Raw genomic sequence first — 16,608 nt, 5'->3', positions numbered from 1 at the left:
GTTCTGCTGTTTATCACCTAGCTTTGTGCTAAGAGGCCACCAGAACCTGAGATTAATTTGTGTCTTTAAGAGCTTAGCGGCAGACTGACCACAGGGTATACATTCATTTGAATGGCAGCTTTTCAGGTAAGATATTTTCCTTAGCTGTGTTTTTCAGTCTGCTTTAGTCTGAGCTACAGCTGATTAATCCAGTTAGTTTCTCACTTTCTTCAGCATTTACAAGTCTTCCAGTCCCCCAGCTCACATGCCAGCCTTTCCGAGTGCGTAGCTGTTAGGGGATCCTTCATAAAGGGGAAACTGTACACATCAATTATAAATAAAATATGTTCTCTGTACAAGATTCTAGCCACCATCTTATTCTTGACATTGAAAAGCCTGAGATTTACGTGATATAAATAAGGAAAATGCATGTCTTTGAATATTAAAATAGTGACACCTGGAAGTGCTTGAAGCATTTGAATGCCTTTATGGCAGTTCAACCAACTGTATCCATAAATATTTAAAGCAGTGAATTATTTCTTGAAATTTACATTTTTATGTTCTATTTTGGCTTACGAATTATTGAACAATAAAGATGCTTTCCATAATAATTTCAGCTTTCAAAATACAGCACTTGACTGTGAAAAGATTTGCCTGTGGCCATCATATGATTCGGTGAATTCCCAGCATAATACTGAGCTTCAGTATCTCCTAACTTCAAATTAAGGTTTTTAGCAGCATGAGGTAACTTAGATCCCATCTGTGTTGCTGCACTTCTCAAACAAAAAGTAATAATAATAATAATAAAAAAATGTGTGTCAGCTACTGTTATGTTCCAGCAGAGTATATGTGACCAGTTAGAGTTTGTGTCTTTAGTATGGCATCAATGTGGATAAAGTGGCCACTTAAATCTTGCTGTAGTCTTTTTGAAGTGTTGTCTTGTTTAAAATACACTGGTTTGAATTTCAGTTGATGATAAGGCCACCACCCCATAGGTACCAGCAGCCAGGAGCTACGTGTGTGTTCTGCTGTCTGCCAGTGCCTCCTGCCTGACGGCATGAGCGAAAATCCGAAGCCATGACCACCATGTTTTTACGAGGGACAATAATTTCCACCACTCAGTTTGCTCCATGTGGCAGCATTTTCAGCAGAGAGTAGCTGACAATATGTAAACCTCCAAGTGCAGGTGGGAGTCACCAAAAGGTCCCAGTGTTGCTCCAGGACCTGGGAGAGGAGTGTTTGGCACTCCTGGAGCTGTCCCAGGCACGTTAAAAGTGAGATACTCTTTTAATCAAGCAAGAACTAGCACAGTGATTTTTTCTTACTGACTTTGAGTATGATTCCCACTGACAGTTATTAAGGAAGCTGAAATTCTTGTAAAATTCCGCACAAATTATTTGAGTGAAAGTGAAGCAGTACAATTTTTTATTATTTTCTAAATGTATTCTGAAGTAAACAGGAAAGTAATATTATAGAAAACTATATAAAACACTGACAGGTTGTTTTTCTGATTGTGTATCAGTGTTACTGATAATGATCACAAAATAATAATGATTTGGGCTCTGGGATGGGTTGCTTGACATTATAATCTGATTCAATCTGCTTTTCATTTTTAGGATATATTACTTTTCAGATAAACTGAGAACTGAAAATCCCCCCTGAAAGAAAAGTGGAATATAAATTTACAAAGTCTAGACAGCCAGCTGAAAACTGATTTTCTACACCTTACAAAGAAACAGACTATAAGCCAACTCTTTATTTAGCCTGAATACTTCCATAGTTTCCAGCTGTTTGCAGAGAACTGCTGTACTTTGATCCAGCTGATAATAAAACTAGGAATGCACAAATCATTTTTATCAAGCACCAAGTACAAATGCTCCTCTGTTGAGTAAACTGAAGTGGACAAATCCTTAGCTCCACACTCAGATGGAGTGTTTCCACTGTAACTAAGGGCTGACTGCACGAGCATGTGAGATTTCAAGGGCTGGTGTTCAAGTAGTGTCAATGGGATGCACACAGGGAAGGTTTTCACCAAGGCAATCACAGCATTTCCAGTAGAATGGCATAGTAAATTAACTCTACTGCATGACGCGTTGAGTTGGGGGGTGCTTGTAAGGCCAGCTTCAGTATTTTTGAACGTGCTTGCTATTCTTTTGGCTTTCTCTTCATTTTGCTGGAGTGTAAGCACTGCAAGCTAGAGTCCTGTATTGGTGGGAAAAAGAGTTGTGTGCATTTCCAAAATATTTTGAAATTTTGGTTGTGCCAAGTGCATGTTATTGGCAAAAAGAAAATCAGATGTGTGTACATATCTTATATGAAAAAATGCGTAATTATTTTTGATAGATTGATATTCAGAAAAAAAGCCTTTTTATTAGTAAGTGAAACAGTTCAAATCTAGTAATTTGGGCTCAGCATTTCTTTGCACAGCTCTTTGTATTAGCAAGTCTCTTTACACAGTCACAGAGCTGTGTTACAGACATTTTGTAGCACAGGTCCCTGAAAGGCAGATGTCATGTTATACTGGTACAGACTGCTAATCAACTTTATACCCTGTGGGGGTACCAAACAGGAAAAACAAACAGTTTGGATTTTCATTACAGTGTTCTTTTTTGCATATATTAAAGTAGGTAAGTGACCTAGAAGTTCAAGGAAGTGGTTTGATTTTTGAAAGCCTTTGTCACACAAATGTCACTGAGTGTTGTTTATGGGACTTGCTAAACTGGGATCATTTTGTACTTTTCTGATGGAATGTTACTACTGTGAGTAATAAAAAAAATAAATAAAATCTTGGAGGTTGTGGTATGATATCCTTAACATGAATTTTCACTATTAATAAATAATAATTCATGAAATACAGTAATGGTTATATATTACACTGCATATCCAGTTAGATTTTTTTTTTCCAATGTGATGTTTCCTTGAGGAAACTTCAGAATGACTGTGTTGGTGCTCTTCAACAAGTTCATCTGCAGACTGGAATCTCAAAGAACTCAAAGCCAAAATACGAGATTTTGTTGCCGTTGTGCCTAGGTGTTGTCCCTGTCATCCCATGTAGATGTCAACTATTGCCTCTACCACTTTTACTGTCGCAAGGGTAAGTGGTGGGAGAAGGGCTGAGCCACAAATCAAGAGTTCATTTCCATGGGACTGTACCACCTGAGTGGCAGTTCCCGCTGGATAGTCTCAGTTCCAGGCCCTGGGGGGATCAGGAGAGGAAGGGGTTACTCAGGCAAATTTTGGCACTGCATCTCTGGCAGTCCTGCGCACCCAGAGCGCTGCCTGAGATACGTGGATCCCCTGGGGGCTGCTGTCACCTCCTGCTTGTGAATGGCTCCTGGCATTTTCCCTCCCCTTGGCTTTCCTCCATCTTGGAATGTCTTTTGTAGCCACAAAAAGATTTCCAGGCAAGTCTCAAGGAAAGATTGTCCATCTGTATTAAGTGTAAATTCCAAGACTGTTGGTACACGCTGAAATTAAGGTACATCAGGGGGTTGATTTCTAAACCTGGATGGCTAGAACTGAGAGCATCACATAAGGATGTTTTTGAGCTTAAATATGATGCATAAAAATCCAGACTCATACAAATGTTTTCTATTAAAAGGAATTAAACAGTTAAGCAGGCTTTGAATAACTGAGTACCGCAGTGATTAGCTGTTATGACTTAGTAATCTAATATTTCTTCTGTGTATAGTTTTTCATGTGAATTTTTCACAGCTACGGATGGAAAAGGTTGAATTGTTTCTCCATTGCATTGCTCAACCTGCAAGAAAAGAAATGAGGGTCTCAAGAAAGAAACAGAAAATCACCAGCCATGTAGAAAGCTGATATCACTGCTTGAAAAAAAAAAAAAAATCATTCAATTGTTTTTTGAGTTCCTTCCCTTATATTGACTCATGTTGTTGCAAGCAGAAAGTCATTGTACGACTCCAAGTATTTTTCAGTGAAGTGAAATTTTATTCCCTAGGTTATGGTGTTGGGTACACCCAAAATATTAATGCTGGACAGATTTGTGGATTGTGTGCTTTCTGTTAGTGCTCATGGAGGAGTGGAGATATGTTGCTTGCACAATATTGCCTTAGGAGACAGCTTCCTTAGAAAGTGCCTAGAGAAGAACTTATTCTCAGATAAATGACAGCTCAAAAGAATTGAAGTATTTCCCTAAACTGTTAATAAAAGCATAATTTGATAGGATAACATTTTCAGAAATATTTTCCTGGTGTATAAAAGTTTTAGCAGAAAAGTCACATTTACCCATCTCCTGCATTGTGTATTGTTTTAATTAAAAAGTGTGTTGAAACCAACATAAGCTATAAGTTTGGGGCCTAGACAGTAAAATATCGATATAAATTGCGCTTAGAAGATTTATGATCGGTATATACGGAATATTGAGCATAAGATTGTTATATGATATAGGTAATTAGCAGGCACTCTATTATGAAATATGCATCTGTGTATTTTGTAGAACCGCTAGATGAGCTGAAGATCAGAAGTCACAGCACTGAACCACTACCAAAGCTGGAACACAAAGAGAGGGGAGGCCACCATGGGACAGCTTCCTCCAGGGAGCCAGGGAAAGCTCAGGAATGGGATGGAACGCCGGGCCCACCCATGGTCTCCAGCAGAATGGGGAGATCCTCTGTCAGTCCAACCATGTTGGCTGGAAGCAACAGCTCAGGTATGTCAAATAGCAGAGGGGGGAAGACCTCATGAATCTCCTTGTGAGCTAAAAGATCCCTGAAGATGTAGGGAAGCATCTGGATTCTTCAGGCTTCCAGATATCTTCTAGAATCTGCCCATTAGCTGCTGCTGTAATAAGCGTTGCACTGTCTGCTTGTGCTCTCTACTGGAACAGGATTGGGATGGTGATAGAAAACGAAAACCTGTAAACTTGCCATTCAGCTATTTTAAAAGAAGTTAAAAAAAATCCATTTGACATTGAAGAGGAACACTAAGGCAGAGAGCCCTCTCCTCTTTGCAAACAACAACTTAGAGAAAAGTTCATAAATTCAGATGTCACATATGGTAACAAAAACACACTGTGCAGAAACAAGGCTCTTATTGATATGCTAGGTTAGTGGACGCAGTCGCTTTTTTTTATGCCTATACATAAATTTCTATAAAAGTGACTATAGATTTCAGAAGTCTCAAATTCATATCTATGCATTTTATCCATCGTATTTCATATATATATAATAATGGATTGCCATAAACCATGAAAAGTAACATAGTCTGTTTAATAAATTGAATAAGACAAACACACCTGATAAATGAATGTCCATCTAAACAGATATGCATAGCTATTGGATAAGCACTGCATTGTCACTTTTGAGATTTGACATTTCACTTAGAGTATTGCTTATTAGTTGGGTTGTGAAAAATACACACTTTAAAAACGGCTGGCATATATAGAATTGGAGCCTCATGGCCAGTCTTCAATAAAAATAAGGCTATGAGGGAGCTACTCAAACAAGAAACTATTCCTGCAGGAGTGGTCTGCTGGGCAGTCAGTGGCAGAGATTAGTCTTTACAGTGCTGAGATAGAAGAGTTACTCGGCACTCATGCAGGGCATTGCTTCCCTGTATGATAATGGGACTTGCATTTTCCCTGCCTTGCTGGAAATTACACCAGAAACTCAGTAGATAACTTGAACAGCCTTTACTGATGTGAAGTATCATTTACAGCAGTTGTGTAGTCCAGCTTTTCTTGCTACAGCATGCCCATGAAACAGTCCTGCCTGTAACAGCAAAAGGGACTTTTCTGCAAATTTCATGACTCCAGCACGGGTAATGTAGGTTTTAGTTCATTTTGTTAACTTTTCTGTTCTTACAAAGCATTCTGGTACCTAGAAATTTTCCAGGTTAGCTCACAGCTTTGCTAAGAATTCTGTTCCCGGTATATTACACGACATCAGTGCTAATGCAGGTATGCATCAAATCATATCAGGACATTTCATAATTACACCAAAGGTCTGTACGAATATTTTCAGTTCTGCTGGATGACAGTATGGAGCAGAACGGAAGGGAAATGAAAATTAAAGAGTAAGTTCTTAGCAAAATATGGCACTTCTCTCCAAACTTTCTGCATAAGTTTTACTTTAAACAGTTGGTTGATCTCCAAAAGGAGACAAAACATTTTGGCCTCAGTTTGGTGTCAGCAAACTGCAATAGTCGTTGAATCATGCCTTGATTTAGTTAACTGTGACTTTGTCCTGCATAAGTAAGACTTCCAAAGACTCATACGGAAAGCAAAATTACAGAAATATTTATTGGCTCAATTTTGACTCCTTTTTTAAAAATCATGAAAATTTGTGAGCTGATTATGATTTTTCCTTCCCCACAGATTTTGTGATATTTTATTTGATGAATATTGCCTCTCATCTGCCAGGAGTATTTTTCCCCAGTGTCTCTAGCTGTTGCCTGAGCAACATGGTTTACCTTTAATCGGTTGGGCATTGCATTTAAAATGCTGTATACAGTTCTCATCAATGAACTTGTACGTGAACTGTAACAGTTCATTTCTTACAATTAAATTAAAACCATAACTGAATGCAAGAAAAGAGATTTAATACATCTGTATGGGTATAAATGCTTTCTGGGATCCAGGAGGTAGTGATTCTGTGCTACGAATTTGGAACTTAGATTTACCACAGGACCAAATAAAATCAGGGCAATCCCCAGTATAGTTCTCATTCTCTTTCCAACACCACAGATATGAGGAAAAAAAAAAAAAAAGTCTAGTTTTTGTGTGGTCATGTCCTTGAAAGACTGCAGTTTGCTGCCTACCTCCTCGTTTGCACTGGTCCAACCATTTGTTAGGGCACTGTTGGAATAATTTAAAGAAAATGGGGTTGAATTGCTCTGCAGTAAAACAGAAACAATCTGAAAGGACTTTTCGTGTCTGTTCAATAGGGAGCTCTGCTGAGACAGATTAACTAGGAACTGGAGTGAGTACCTGATTTTTTTGTGGGATCTCTGCACCTGCTAGTAAGATCAGAAGGGGAATTAACCTGCTCCAAACGGGATCTTGAATCTTTTGGTCATTTTGTTCAAATGAGCACGGCCTGTCAGATGCACTGTCACTAATGACTGATTGTTCTCTCATCTGCCACATAATTTGTCAAGACCGCTTTCTGTTTCTTGTCATCCTATTGTTTCTTAACAGTAAGCAATGCAAGTGGCTTGGAGACACACTGGCCTTTAAGAAAGTCATTGCGATTGTACTGAACAGCCAAATGAGATCTGTGAAACAGAAAGCTGTGATAACTTCACTCCAGGAGCTTTGAAGAGTATTTTCTGGAATGTTGCTTCGTTTTTTCTAACTGCAACCGTGAAGCAGTATTTTGCATTGCCACCTGCTGCTAGAGACAGGCACTACACTGCCTTTATCAAATTCTCTTGTGTACTGGTTTTGAATCTCCATGGTCTTGTCTCTCAGACAATCCATTTAGTATTCAAGCCGCAAACGTTGCAAATAATCAGGAAGGGAGTAAATATCTGCCTTTCACTGGAACTACTGGTTCATATTGTGGTGGATTTGCAGAAGCAATGAATAGTTAACTTCCAGATCTTTGGGAATGAAGAGATGCTTGTGGAGCCTGAGGTGCAAGACACATTCATTAGCACAAGAAGGGAATAGTGGCAAAGTACCAATTAATGCTAGGTAGGGCTGCTTCACTCAAAGACACAGCATTCCCACCAAACCCTATTTTTTCTCCTCAAGCAATATCAGGGTATCACTGCGCTACTAAATCCTCAAGGATTCTTGAAGCAAAGGCAACTTAACGCTGGAGGTATACATTACTGGGCAGCCAGGTCCAGGCCAGGACCCGATGCTGCTGGAGCTTGCCTACACTGGTCACCTGTGTTCTCAGCTGGCAGTCTCTCCCTTAGCAGCACCTGCCACCTAAAACCAAATGAGCAGTACTGGGCACTCTACACTATGGGGATCAACCCAGTGTGCCAGGAGCCAGGCGTGCGATCTCCAGTGTGCTGGGTCACACCATGCCAGAGTCTGACTGCAGATGTATGCACTGCTCTCTGCAGCGGTGGCATTACAGCCGTTTGAAACAAAGCAATTCCCAAATTGTCCTTTTGGTCCAGAGTCCTGAGATTGATGGATATCCATGCCAGAAGCTTCAGAGAAAAACAGAAAGAAGTGTTAAAGAAAAAAACGCTGCCAGAGTTTATTCCTTACCTCATTGTTTATGTTGTTGACATCGATCTGAAGCATGACAGTTCAGAACAAATTTTAATTTAAAACATACCTCATCTAATGCAGACATGGTTTTTGTCATCTGAATTGTTTTTGAGTACAGCTAAGCTTTTGGCCTCTTGATTTCTAGTAACACGGAGTTGCATGGGTTCGATGCTTCCTTTGTGAAAACAGTTCAGTTTGACATGCTCCTGTGCTTTCAGCACTAAGTGACTCCTGAAGGTGAAGTCCTGAATACTTTCTGTATGTGGAAGAATAATATATATTTCATTCCACCTGAAGGTTGCATAATTTCCAGTTGTGTTTCAGCTTACTCCTTTTTAGGAGACCAACATGGCCAGGCCAGTATGATGATAATAGGTGTGATTCATTTTTCCAGTATGCATGCTTTCTTTTTTTTTTTTTTGCATGTGATTACTCTCAGCCTGTCACATCGCCTTGTTTAATTCAAAACGTGCTTCTTGGCAGCTGTAGCAAATAAGCAATATTTCTCTTTTCATGTGCAAAGAAGAGACTGTGACAGGATAAGAAGCTTCTCCAATGTAAGTGACAGCCAGAGTATTTTTTTGAATTAAGATTAGGATAGGCAGAATGAAGTCTTCCTTGGATGAATAAAAGAACTCTTCCCATTAAGATCCAAAAATAAAAACTGTGCAGAGCTGTTGTATTTCTGGAGAATATAGAAAGCCATAACACATTGGTATAAAACTGATAGAAAATATTTCCATAAAATCTTGTCTCATCTCAGCATTCTGCTTTACTGAGAAAAATCCAGCAACTCCCTCTGCCCTAAATGCAACCAACCAAGCTTCTACATCTTTTAGCTAAGATGACAGCACTTTGTTATACTTCCAGAAAAGAGGTCATTTATGCAAGTGCTTAAATACATAATTAAGTACACAATTTTAAGGCAATCTTATTTGTGATTGGAAAACCTGTATTTCTGTGTTGGGTATTCTCTCCTAAAATTCTCACCCACAATGCTGTCCTACTGGGGCTGTCTGCTCACTTATATCCACATGTAACCCTTCTGGCATTGTCAGGACTCAGCTTTAAACCTGAGAGTTGAGTAATGCCAGTCCCAGCGCAGCTGACTATGTCTGTGGGCATACTTCACATGGAGGTGGAGGTGCTCCCTACCACGGGGACTGCTGGGAATCTTGTGGCTGCTGTGGGTGACAGAACGGGTGACCTGATGGGACTGATACACAGCTGACCAGCCAGCCCCTCCTAGCATTGTGCTGCATCAGCACCTGGCTGCTGGAGGTGGTTCAGGCACTTGGTGAGCAGCGCGGTTTTCGTAACACGGCACGGTAAGAGGGATGTGTCATTTGAAGCTGTGCAAAATGACACCACAAAAGTTTCATAGGTTAAATATAGCAACTGAATCTTATGAACGTTTTTGTGCATAACATAACTAAATAAAATCTACAGAGCAGCTCGGTAGCTACCCTGAATAATCTACTGAATTCCAACCTCATGCTCCAGAATTCAAACTCCATTGATTGCAAGGGGCATTTCTAACGGCTACTCAAGTGCACGGCATCCTTTGGCCCCCGCCCAGTAAAGCACTTAGACATACGCCTATGAGTTCCCTTGCTTGGCAGTAGGCTGCTAGTCCTCGTCAGCAGTCGACCAGCTTGCAGCAATGGCAAAAGGCTCCTAGTGGTGGATGCAGGGAGGGTTTTGTGTTCAGAGTGGTGACTCTGGAACTCTTTCAAGCAGTTTTGCTTTCGAACCAGAGGATACATCCACATAGTGAAGTGCAGCACAGAGCTGAGGTGCCATGACAGCTTTATCAGTATAGAATCGTAGAATCATTAAGGTTGGAAAAGACCTCCAAGATCATCTGGGCCAACCATCACCCTACTACCAATGTCACCCACTAAACCATGTCCCTAAGCATCACGTCCAACCTTTCCTTAAACACCCCCAGGGACAGTGACACCACCACCTCCCACCAGACATATTTTAGCTAGCAGTATGATGGAGCATGACCAAATGGGTCCTCCTCAGAGGACAGATGTCTACAGAGTCTTCCCTATGTGCTTAGGCTGCCTGATAAATATGTCCTCTGCTCCACACCATGTATTACAGTCACAGAGGGAACTTCTCAAGAAGTCTCATGACTACTCATTTCAATATGTTAATAGTGAGCTATCTCAATATCATTCACACTTGAAACTATCCCTGAGATTTGCTGCCAGAAGTTGTTCTGCCTTCAAGGTTCTCATCAGGAAATATTAAAACCATTTTCATTCTAGAACCAGGATCGGTATCAATATGCAGACCTTGCAGACAAGCTGAACTGACCATATGAACATGGAAACCAAGAGTTCAAGATACTGAAAGTTGCTGGACAGTGGACAAAATCATTCAAGAAAACCTCTCACTACTTTTTAGACAGCCTAAAGTACAAATTAGTATTTGAAATGACCATTGTACTCAAAATCTAGTTACCCTCAGTACAGTGAATAAGCTGTCCAGCCGAAAAATAACATGCCGAAGAATGCAGAACAGTGAGTTGGACATCACTTATGCAACAGAGCATTTATGGATTTTTTCCACAGTAACGTGCAGTGTGAAGATGTTACTCAGAGCACTAATTACAGTAGAATAGAGTATTTATTTGGTCTAAAAATACTCCCTCTGAGAGCAATGGAATAGCTGTTAAAAAAAAAAAATATCCATTTCACTGCATAACCTAACTTCCTGAACTTTTTTTTAAAAAAAAAAAAAAAAAAGCTGGATAGAACAGTCTTTGAAACCACCTTTGGTGAGGATCACCATGGAAATTGCAATAGTTTCCTTAATACTGTAAAATATATTACAGGGAGATAAAGGAACTAATACTTCATCTGTGCGTGATAGATTTTCTTTCTTTGATTCTAGATGAAAGGATTCTCTTTGGCAAGGAAATGGTAATATATATATATCCAAATTAGAGATTGTGACACTTCTCTCTGCTTTTCCAAAGTAAAGAAAACAACTCAGAAGCAATGGCAGACAATGCCTCAGAGTTTTTGACATGCTGCATGTCTGATTTTGCTTGTCACAGCAAAAAGAAAAAAAAAAAAAGCCTTTACTTAGCAGTAGGTGAAAAACAACCACAAACCCCACTTCTTGCCCTCTCTGAAACCCCAGCAAAATTCTAGGAGGGAACAGACACGAGATCTGTTATTACATCTATACTACTGAAAGAACCAGTCAGAAATCTGGCACGCAGACTGTGAAATCTGAACAAAAATCTAATCAAACCTTTGAAATAACTACCCGAGTCCAAAAAAAGCAAAACAACAGATTATGTACAAAACACAAGGTTATGGGGGAGATCAGTCCGCTCCTTTCTGCCTGCTTATTGCTGTGTTGACTCGTGGTATGTTTACAGACTGACTAGGAATGAGTGAATTGAATAATGCATTCGTCAAACAGCATAAATATTTTTGCTGCTCAGCCAGCTGGAAGTTAACCAACCTATTAATATTTAGTTGATGAATATTCACCCATACAGATGCTTTCACTGGTCTACGTGCTCCAGCTTAAGTGGATAGCTCTTCTCCATACTCTATTGAATTCTGAATTCCAATGAAAGTAAGCATTTAAGGTGACAATGAAAAAGCATCAGTGAGATCGGAAGGACATATTTCAGCACACTGCTTGTAGGTGGCGTACTGTGCCAGCTGTCCTCAAGTTTCCAAGATATGCCAAGTGACCTTAAGGATGTGCTAGTGATGGACAATTTTATTCCTTTCAAACAATGGCCTGACCAGTGGCTAATGATGATATTAGAGATCCAGGTAGGAGAGAGAGATTAATGTAAACCACACACAGACAAAGCAGCAGTGCAAATGAGAAATGAGAAAATATATTTCAGAGAGATGGAAGCAAAAGATATATGAGAATATGTGCTTCAAAGGCATACTTCCTAAAACTGGACTACAGAAGGCATAAGTCCTTCTTCTCTTCATGGAAATATAGAACCAAATAGAAATTCTTTCAACTCGTTGTAAGGAGGCATGGTACTATTGTAATTGTTATTCATATTAAACCACTATCATTTCAGATAAAATTGGAAGTTTACTATTGTACAAAGTGTATCTGCTGAATGAGAGTGTCCTTGTTGTCAGTGTTTACCCGCTATATAAAAAAGACACCTACAGGGTTAGGAGGAAGGCTTATAAAACATGAAGAGAACAAACACATTCATCTAAGCCAGAAGTCACGGGTTGCAAGGAGATACTTCCTCAGCCATAAACACGAATTGTAGGGACAGCTATTTTTCTCAAGCACAAACAGGCAGACCCTTTTTTCAGGAAACAACAGTTTCTTCTAGACCAGACAGGGGGTGTTGAACACTGTGGGGTAGCACACTGGTGTCAGCATAGCTCAGACACAAAAACCCTCCAGAACTCTTGAGCTGCACGGTCACCTTCATGCCAGGACGTTAACAGTAGTAGGCTGCACTGGAAATCAGCGGGGAGCCTTCTGAGAAATGCCTACATGGACAACAGAGGGGAAATGCAATACCTATGTCGTTTCTGTTCAGTTCCTCTCTGAAATTGAACGTTCTCTTCTATTCAAGGCTTCTGTAATCACCTCAGTGCTGGAGAACTGAGTTTGGAATTTACCACTGTTGAAGTTCCAATTTCTCTCCTTTCTTCCTGCTTTCTTGTCTCTCAAGTTACTGCTCTTAACACATTTCCTAGAGCTTTTGGTGTCATTCCAAATCCAAAGTACCACAGTATCTTCACTGCTTTTGTACAGTCCTTCCTTAGGAGGAAAGCAAGAGAAAGTTTTTGATATGCTGCCTGTCTGTTTGCTGCTTTATACTCTCTACTTTGGCTTCTGAGATGATAGAGAGCAAGGAGAGAAGCCGGGATGTTGGATGGGTTCTGTCCTAACCCCCCTTCTTCTAACCCAACTTTTGGGCCAAATGTCCAAGACGAACTGGAACCCAAGCCTGGAGACTCCATTTCAAGTGAATCCTGGGTCCACCATGTTTCAGTTAATGCAGCGGTAACCAGCCTCCAATTCACTGGTTTCTTTTCTTTTCTCTTCTTTCCCAGAGCCTAAAGCAAGTTGCAGATTAGGTCGGTCTGCGTCCACATCAGGTGTGCCTCCTCCATCCGTTACTCCGCTCAGGCAAGCCAGTGACCTTCAGCCGAGCCAGGTACCATCGTTAGCCAATCGTGAATGACTCCATGTGCTGCAACATGCCAAACGTTTCTCACCTCTGTGTCTGTCATTTGTTACAGTAGATGAGTTTTTGTTTTCTTGTCTTTATTTTCTGTGCGTCTGCGTGCATTTGTGTGTGCGCATCTCTCATTGGCAATGAAATTCCACTGGATGCAGCCAGTAGAATTTTCTTTGCTCTTAATTCTTTGTATCCTTTTCTGTCTTCATTCTGTAATATAAATGTAGTAAAACTGTACTGTATGAATTTGCTGGATTTTTTATTTTTTCACGTTTTCTGTACTTTTTTACTGTCTTTAAAATTTATCACACTTTGATAAATTTAATCTGTGTTTAAGTGTAAATTTCTTTTAAATGTCATCTAAAGCACTTGCACCAATGTTTGTCAATGACTTGTACATACCTTTGACTTCTGCCCAGTCGTACTATAATATTTGTGCCAGTCTTACATTTGTTTTGAGCTCAGTGCATGATTGTATTACACTGTGATTTATCACTGTCCTGAAAACTGCTCTTACAGCAAGTTGTTTTGTTTAGTTAAGGCAGCTCTCTTCAGCTTTAGGCCATGTAATGCTTACAGGACTATGAAATAGTCTGCTGTAGTTATATCTATTGTATATTGTTAGGAACCAAAAAACAAACTAAAGGGGTAAAATTCTCCTCATATCTTAAATTGAGATACTTTTTTTCCCCCATCAGAAACAATAATGCCACACAGACCCTTAAGAAAGAAATGGAAGTGTTTGGGTTTGGCAAATTTCTCCAACAGAGAGAAAATGGAAAAGAAATAAAGACATGGGAAACCTATACTTACCTTTATTTTATATGCTAATACTTGATATTGTATCATTTCGCTGCGCAGACCTGTATTATTAGTTTGACAGAACGAACTGCTGAGAGTAGTAATTGAGAGGAAGGGTTTCACTTAAACATAACGTGAATACCTTCTGTCAAGCTCAGAGCGCTCCAATATTGTACCACTTGTGTGTACATGTATGGGCCTGCACATGGCTGTGTGTGTGTGCGGGTGTACGTATACACAGGCATAAACACGTATGTATATATGTGCACATACATACAGGTATGCACACACACACAAGCACCCTTATTTAGATGGTGAATTTTCAATTGGCTTTCAGGGAATTAGTTCCCATAATCCTATTGAACTTCAATGAGATCTGAGTGGTAAACTCCCTTAGGACTATTTCACATGTAATTCCCTATTTAAGTTTATTGTAGCTTGGTGAGCTGCTTCAAGAAGCTCTTGGCCAAAGCAGAGACCAGAAGAATAAGGTCAATTTACTCAATCCAGAGCATTACGTACTTGTTAGGAAGGTTATAGTTGTGTAGCCTAGTCCATACTGGTTAAAATTATTTAACTGCAGAACTGAAGCTACTGTATTACTTTAGAGTCCTGCTGGACACAATGCCTTGCATGTTTCTAAAACATATTTTACATAAAATCAAATCCATAATGGAGATTCAAAATGACAGCCTATTTAAATAGTGCATCAAGTATTTATTTATTTATTTTTTTTCTTGAAGGAAGAAATTAAGGTAATAGTACTTCCAAAGGATTTGAGTGCCCTGGGGTTCATGTAGTACACCTTTTTTGATAAAACAGGTCTCACGTCAGACATGATGATTTGCTGGATACTCAGTGGCAAAGGCACCTTGGGTGTTTTGAAGGCATTTTAGTCTCTCAATTTATATTAAGAACTAAACAATAAGCCTTGAAAGCAGAAGCTGATGTGATAGAAGAGATAATGAGCCTCTTAGAAGCTGCAGTCAGGGTTCACTGAAACTGTGGAGGAAAAATCCACCTCACTTTATACAGAAGAAAGGAGCAAAGATGATAAGAGGAATTTTCAAGTGACTGTAGAGGGTATTCTTGTTAATTGAATAATGTATGGGCATGGCTTTGTGAGAAAAAACAAAAACTGGTAAAAGCTTTATCTCTGCTCATCTTCCCCTCCAGTTGTCAATTTCTTACTATCAATCTATTAAATTGTCATTTATTATGAATGCATAAATTTGTAAAGGTGTGGATTTGACCCTGATTCCAGCTGAAAGACATAAGTCTCATTATCTCCTTGGCTGATACAAACATTGCTTCGATTGTGTTCTTTATACACCTACTCTATCTTAATGTGCAAATAATCTATGATGGGTGAAATGTGTTTGGAAATGGCTGGGTTGTTAGCCCATTCTGAGTCTGACAGATTGTGGCATACAGTGTATTTGTTTTTGTGTGCTGTGGCTATTGATTATATTGATACTGGTTTCCTTAACTACATCATAATCAGCAGTTACGCTTTCCAAAAGATTAAGAGGATGCTTCTTGTCATCCACCTCTGTGTTGATGATATGGGGACAGCTGACATTCACACAGGGATTCAAGGTAGAGGGGTACATCTGGGAAAGGGCAGAATACTGTTTTGATTGTTTTTTTCAAATCTTCATGGATCCCCAACTAATATTTTTCAAGCATTTAACTTGAGAAAAATTTAGATGTACAACCGAGCTCTCCAAGGCTCATCAGTTTTAATACAGAATGACTCATGCAAGTGGTAAGAATGCTTAGTAACTCAAAGAAGGTCTGAACTAAGGAAACCTAAATTTGAATTTCAAACAAATACTGGCTAATTTTATAACTATTGGCATTTAACTCCTGTATGCCTTATTTTCTTGCTTCTGTAATGGTGTAGGAGTTGTGAGGATTAACCAGATAATATTTATGGAACATATTTATGGCGTATGGATGGTAAGCATTACAGTGATCACTTATAAATAAAAAGAAAGGGCTTACAATGAATTATGTGGCTGGTCTCTGATGGAGAACACTTAAAAGTAACACTTAGAAGTGGTGACCAGCAGTTACAGACACACAGAGGCAGAGAGCATGCTGTTCTGTACTTCTGGTAAATGGTGAGGGCATTTTGAAAGATGGTTGCAGGAAGCAACCTTGGATTAAGTCATGAATTAACTAAATTTAGAGTGAAGGATAAACAAAAAAAATCACGTAACTGAAGTTATTGTGTAAGAAAAAAGTTGAAGAAATTAAGGAAGTAGAAAAAAAGTCAAAATTCAACTGTGGACATGAAACTATAATATGGCAGAAGTATGGAATATTTTTGAGTTACAGAAGTGGCAAATAGCTATATACACTAAATAAATACCCTAATACAAATGTATAGCCTAAAGAGAGGAATGTAAGTAGTGGA

At 39.4% G+C, this 16,608-nt stretch overlaps 1 protein-coding gene across 6 annotated transcripts in view; it reads left to right on the top strand.

Moving 5' to 3' along the window:
- The window catches only part of NYAP2 (neuronal tyrosine-phosphorylated phosphoinositide-3-kinase adaptor 2), a 137,505-nt gene that overhangs the window by 96,216 nt on the left and 24,681 nt on the right, over positions 1 to 16,608 (top strand). For all 6 annotated transcript variants that reach the window (XM_067002174.1, XM_013181535.3, XM_067002175.1 and 3 more), the window contains 2 exons: positions 4,442 to 4,654; positions 13,258 to 13,361. In XM_067002174.1, coding sequence (XP_066858275.1) covers positions 4,442 to 4,654; positions 13,258 to 13,361 — 317 coding nt within the window. The remainder of the gene's footprint in view (positions 1 to 4,441; positions 4,655 to 13,257; positions 13,362 to 16,608) is intronic.

This window comes from Anser cygnoides, chromosome 9 (assembly GCF_040182565.1).
Source record: "Anser cygnoides isolate HZ-2024a breed goose chromosome 9, Taihu_goose_T2T_genome, whole genome shotgun sequence".
NCBI classification, from domain to species: Eukaryota; Metazoa; Chordata; class Aves; order Anseriformes; family Anatidae; genus Anser; species Anser cygnoides.
The sequence above is the reverse complement of the archived record's forward strand: the minus strand, read 5'-3'. Positions and strand labels throughout refer to the sequence as shown.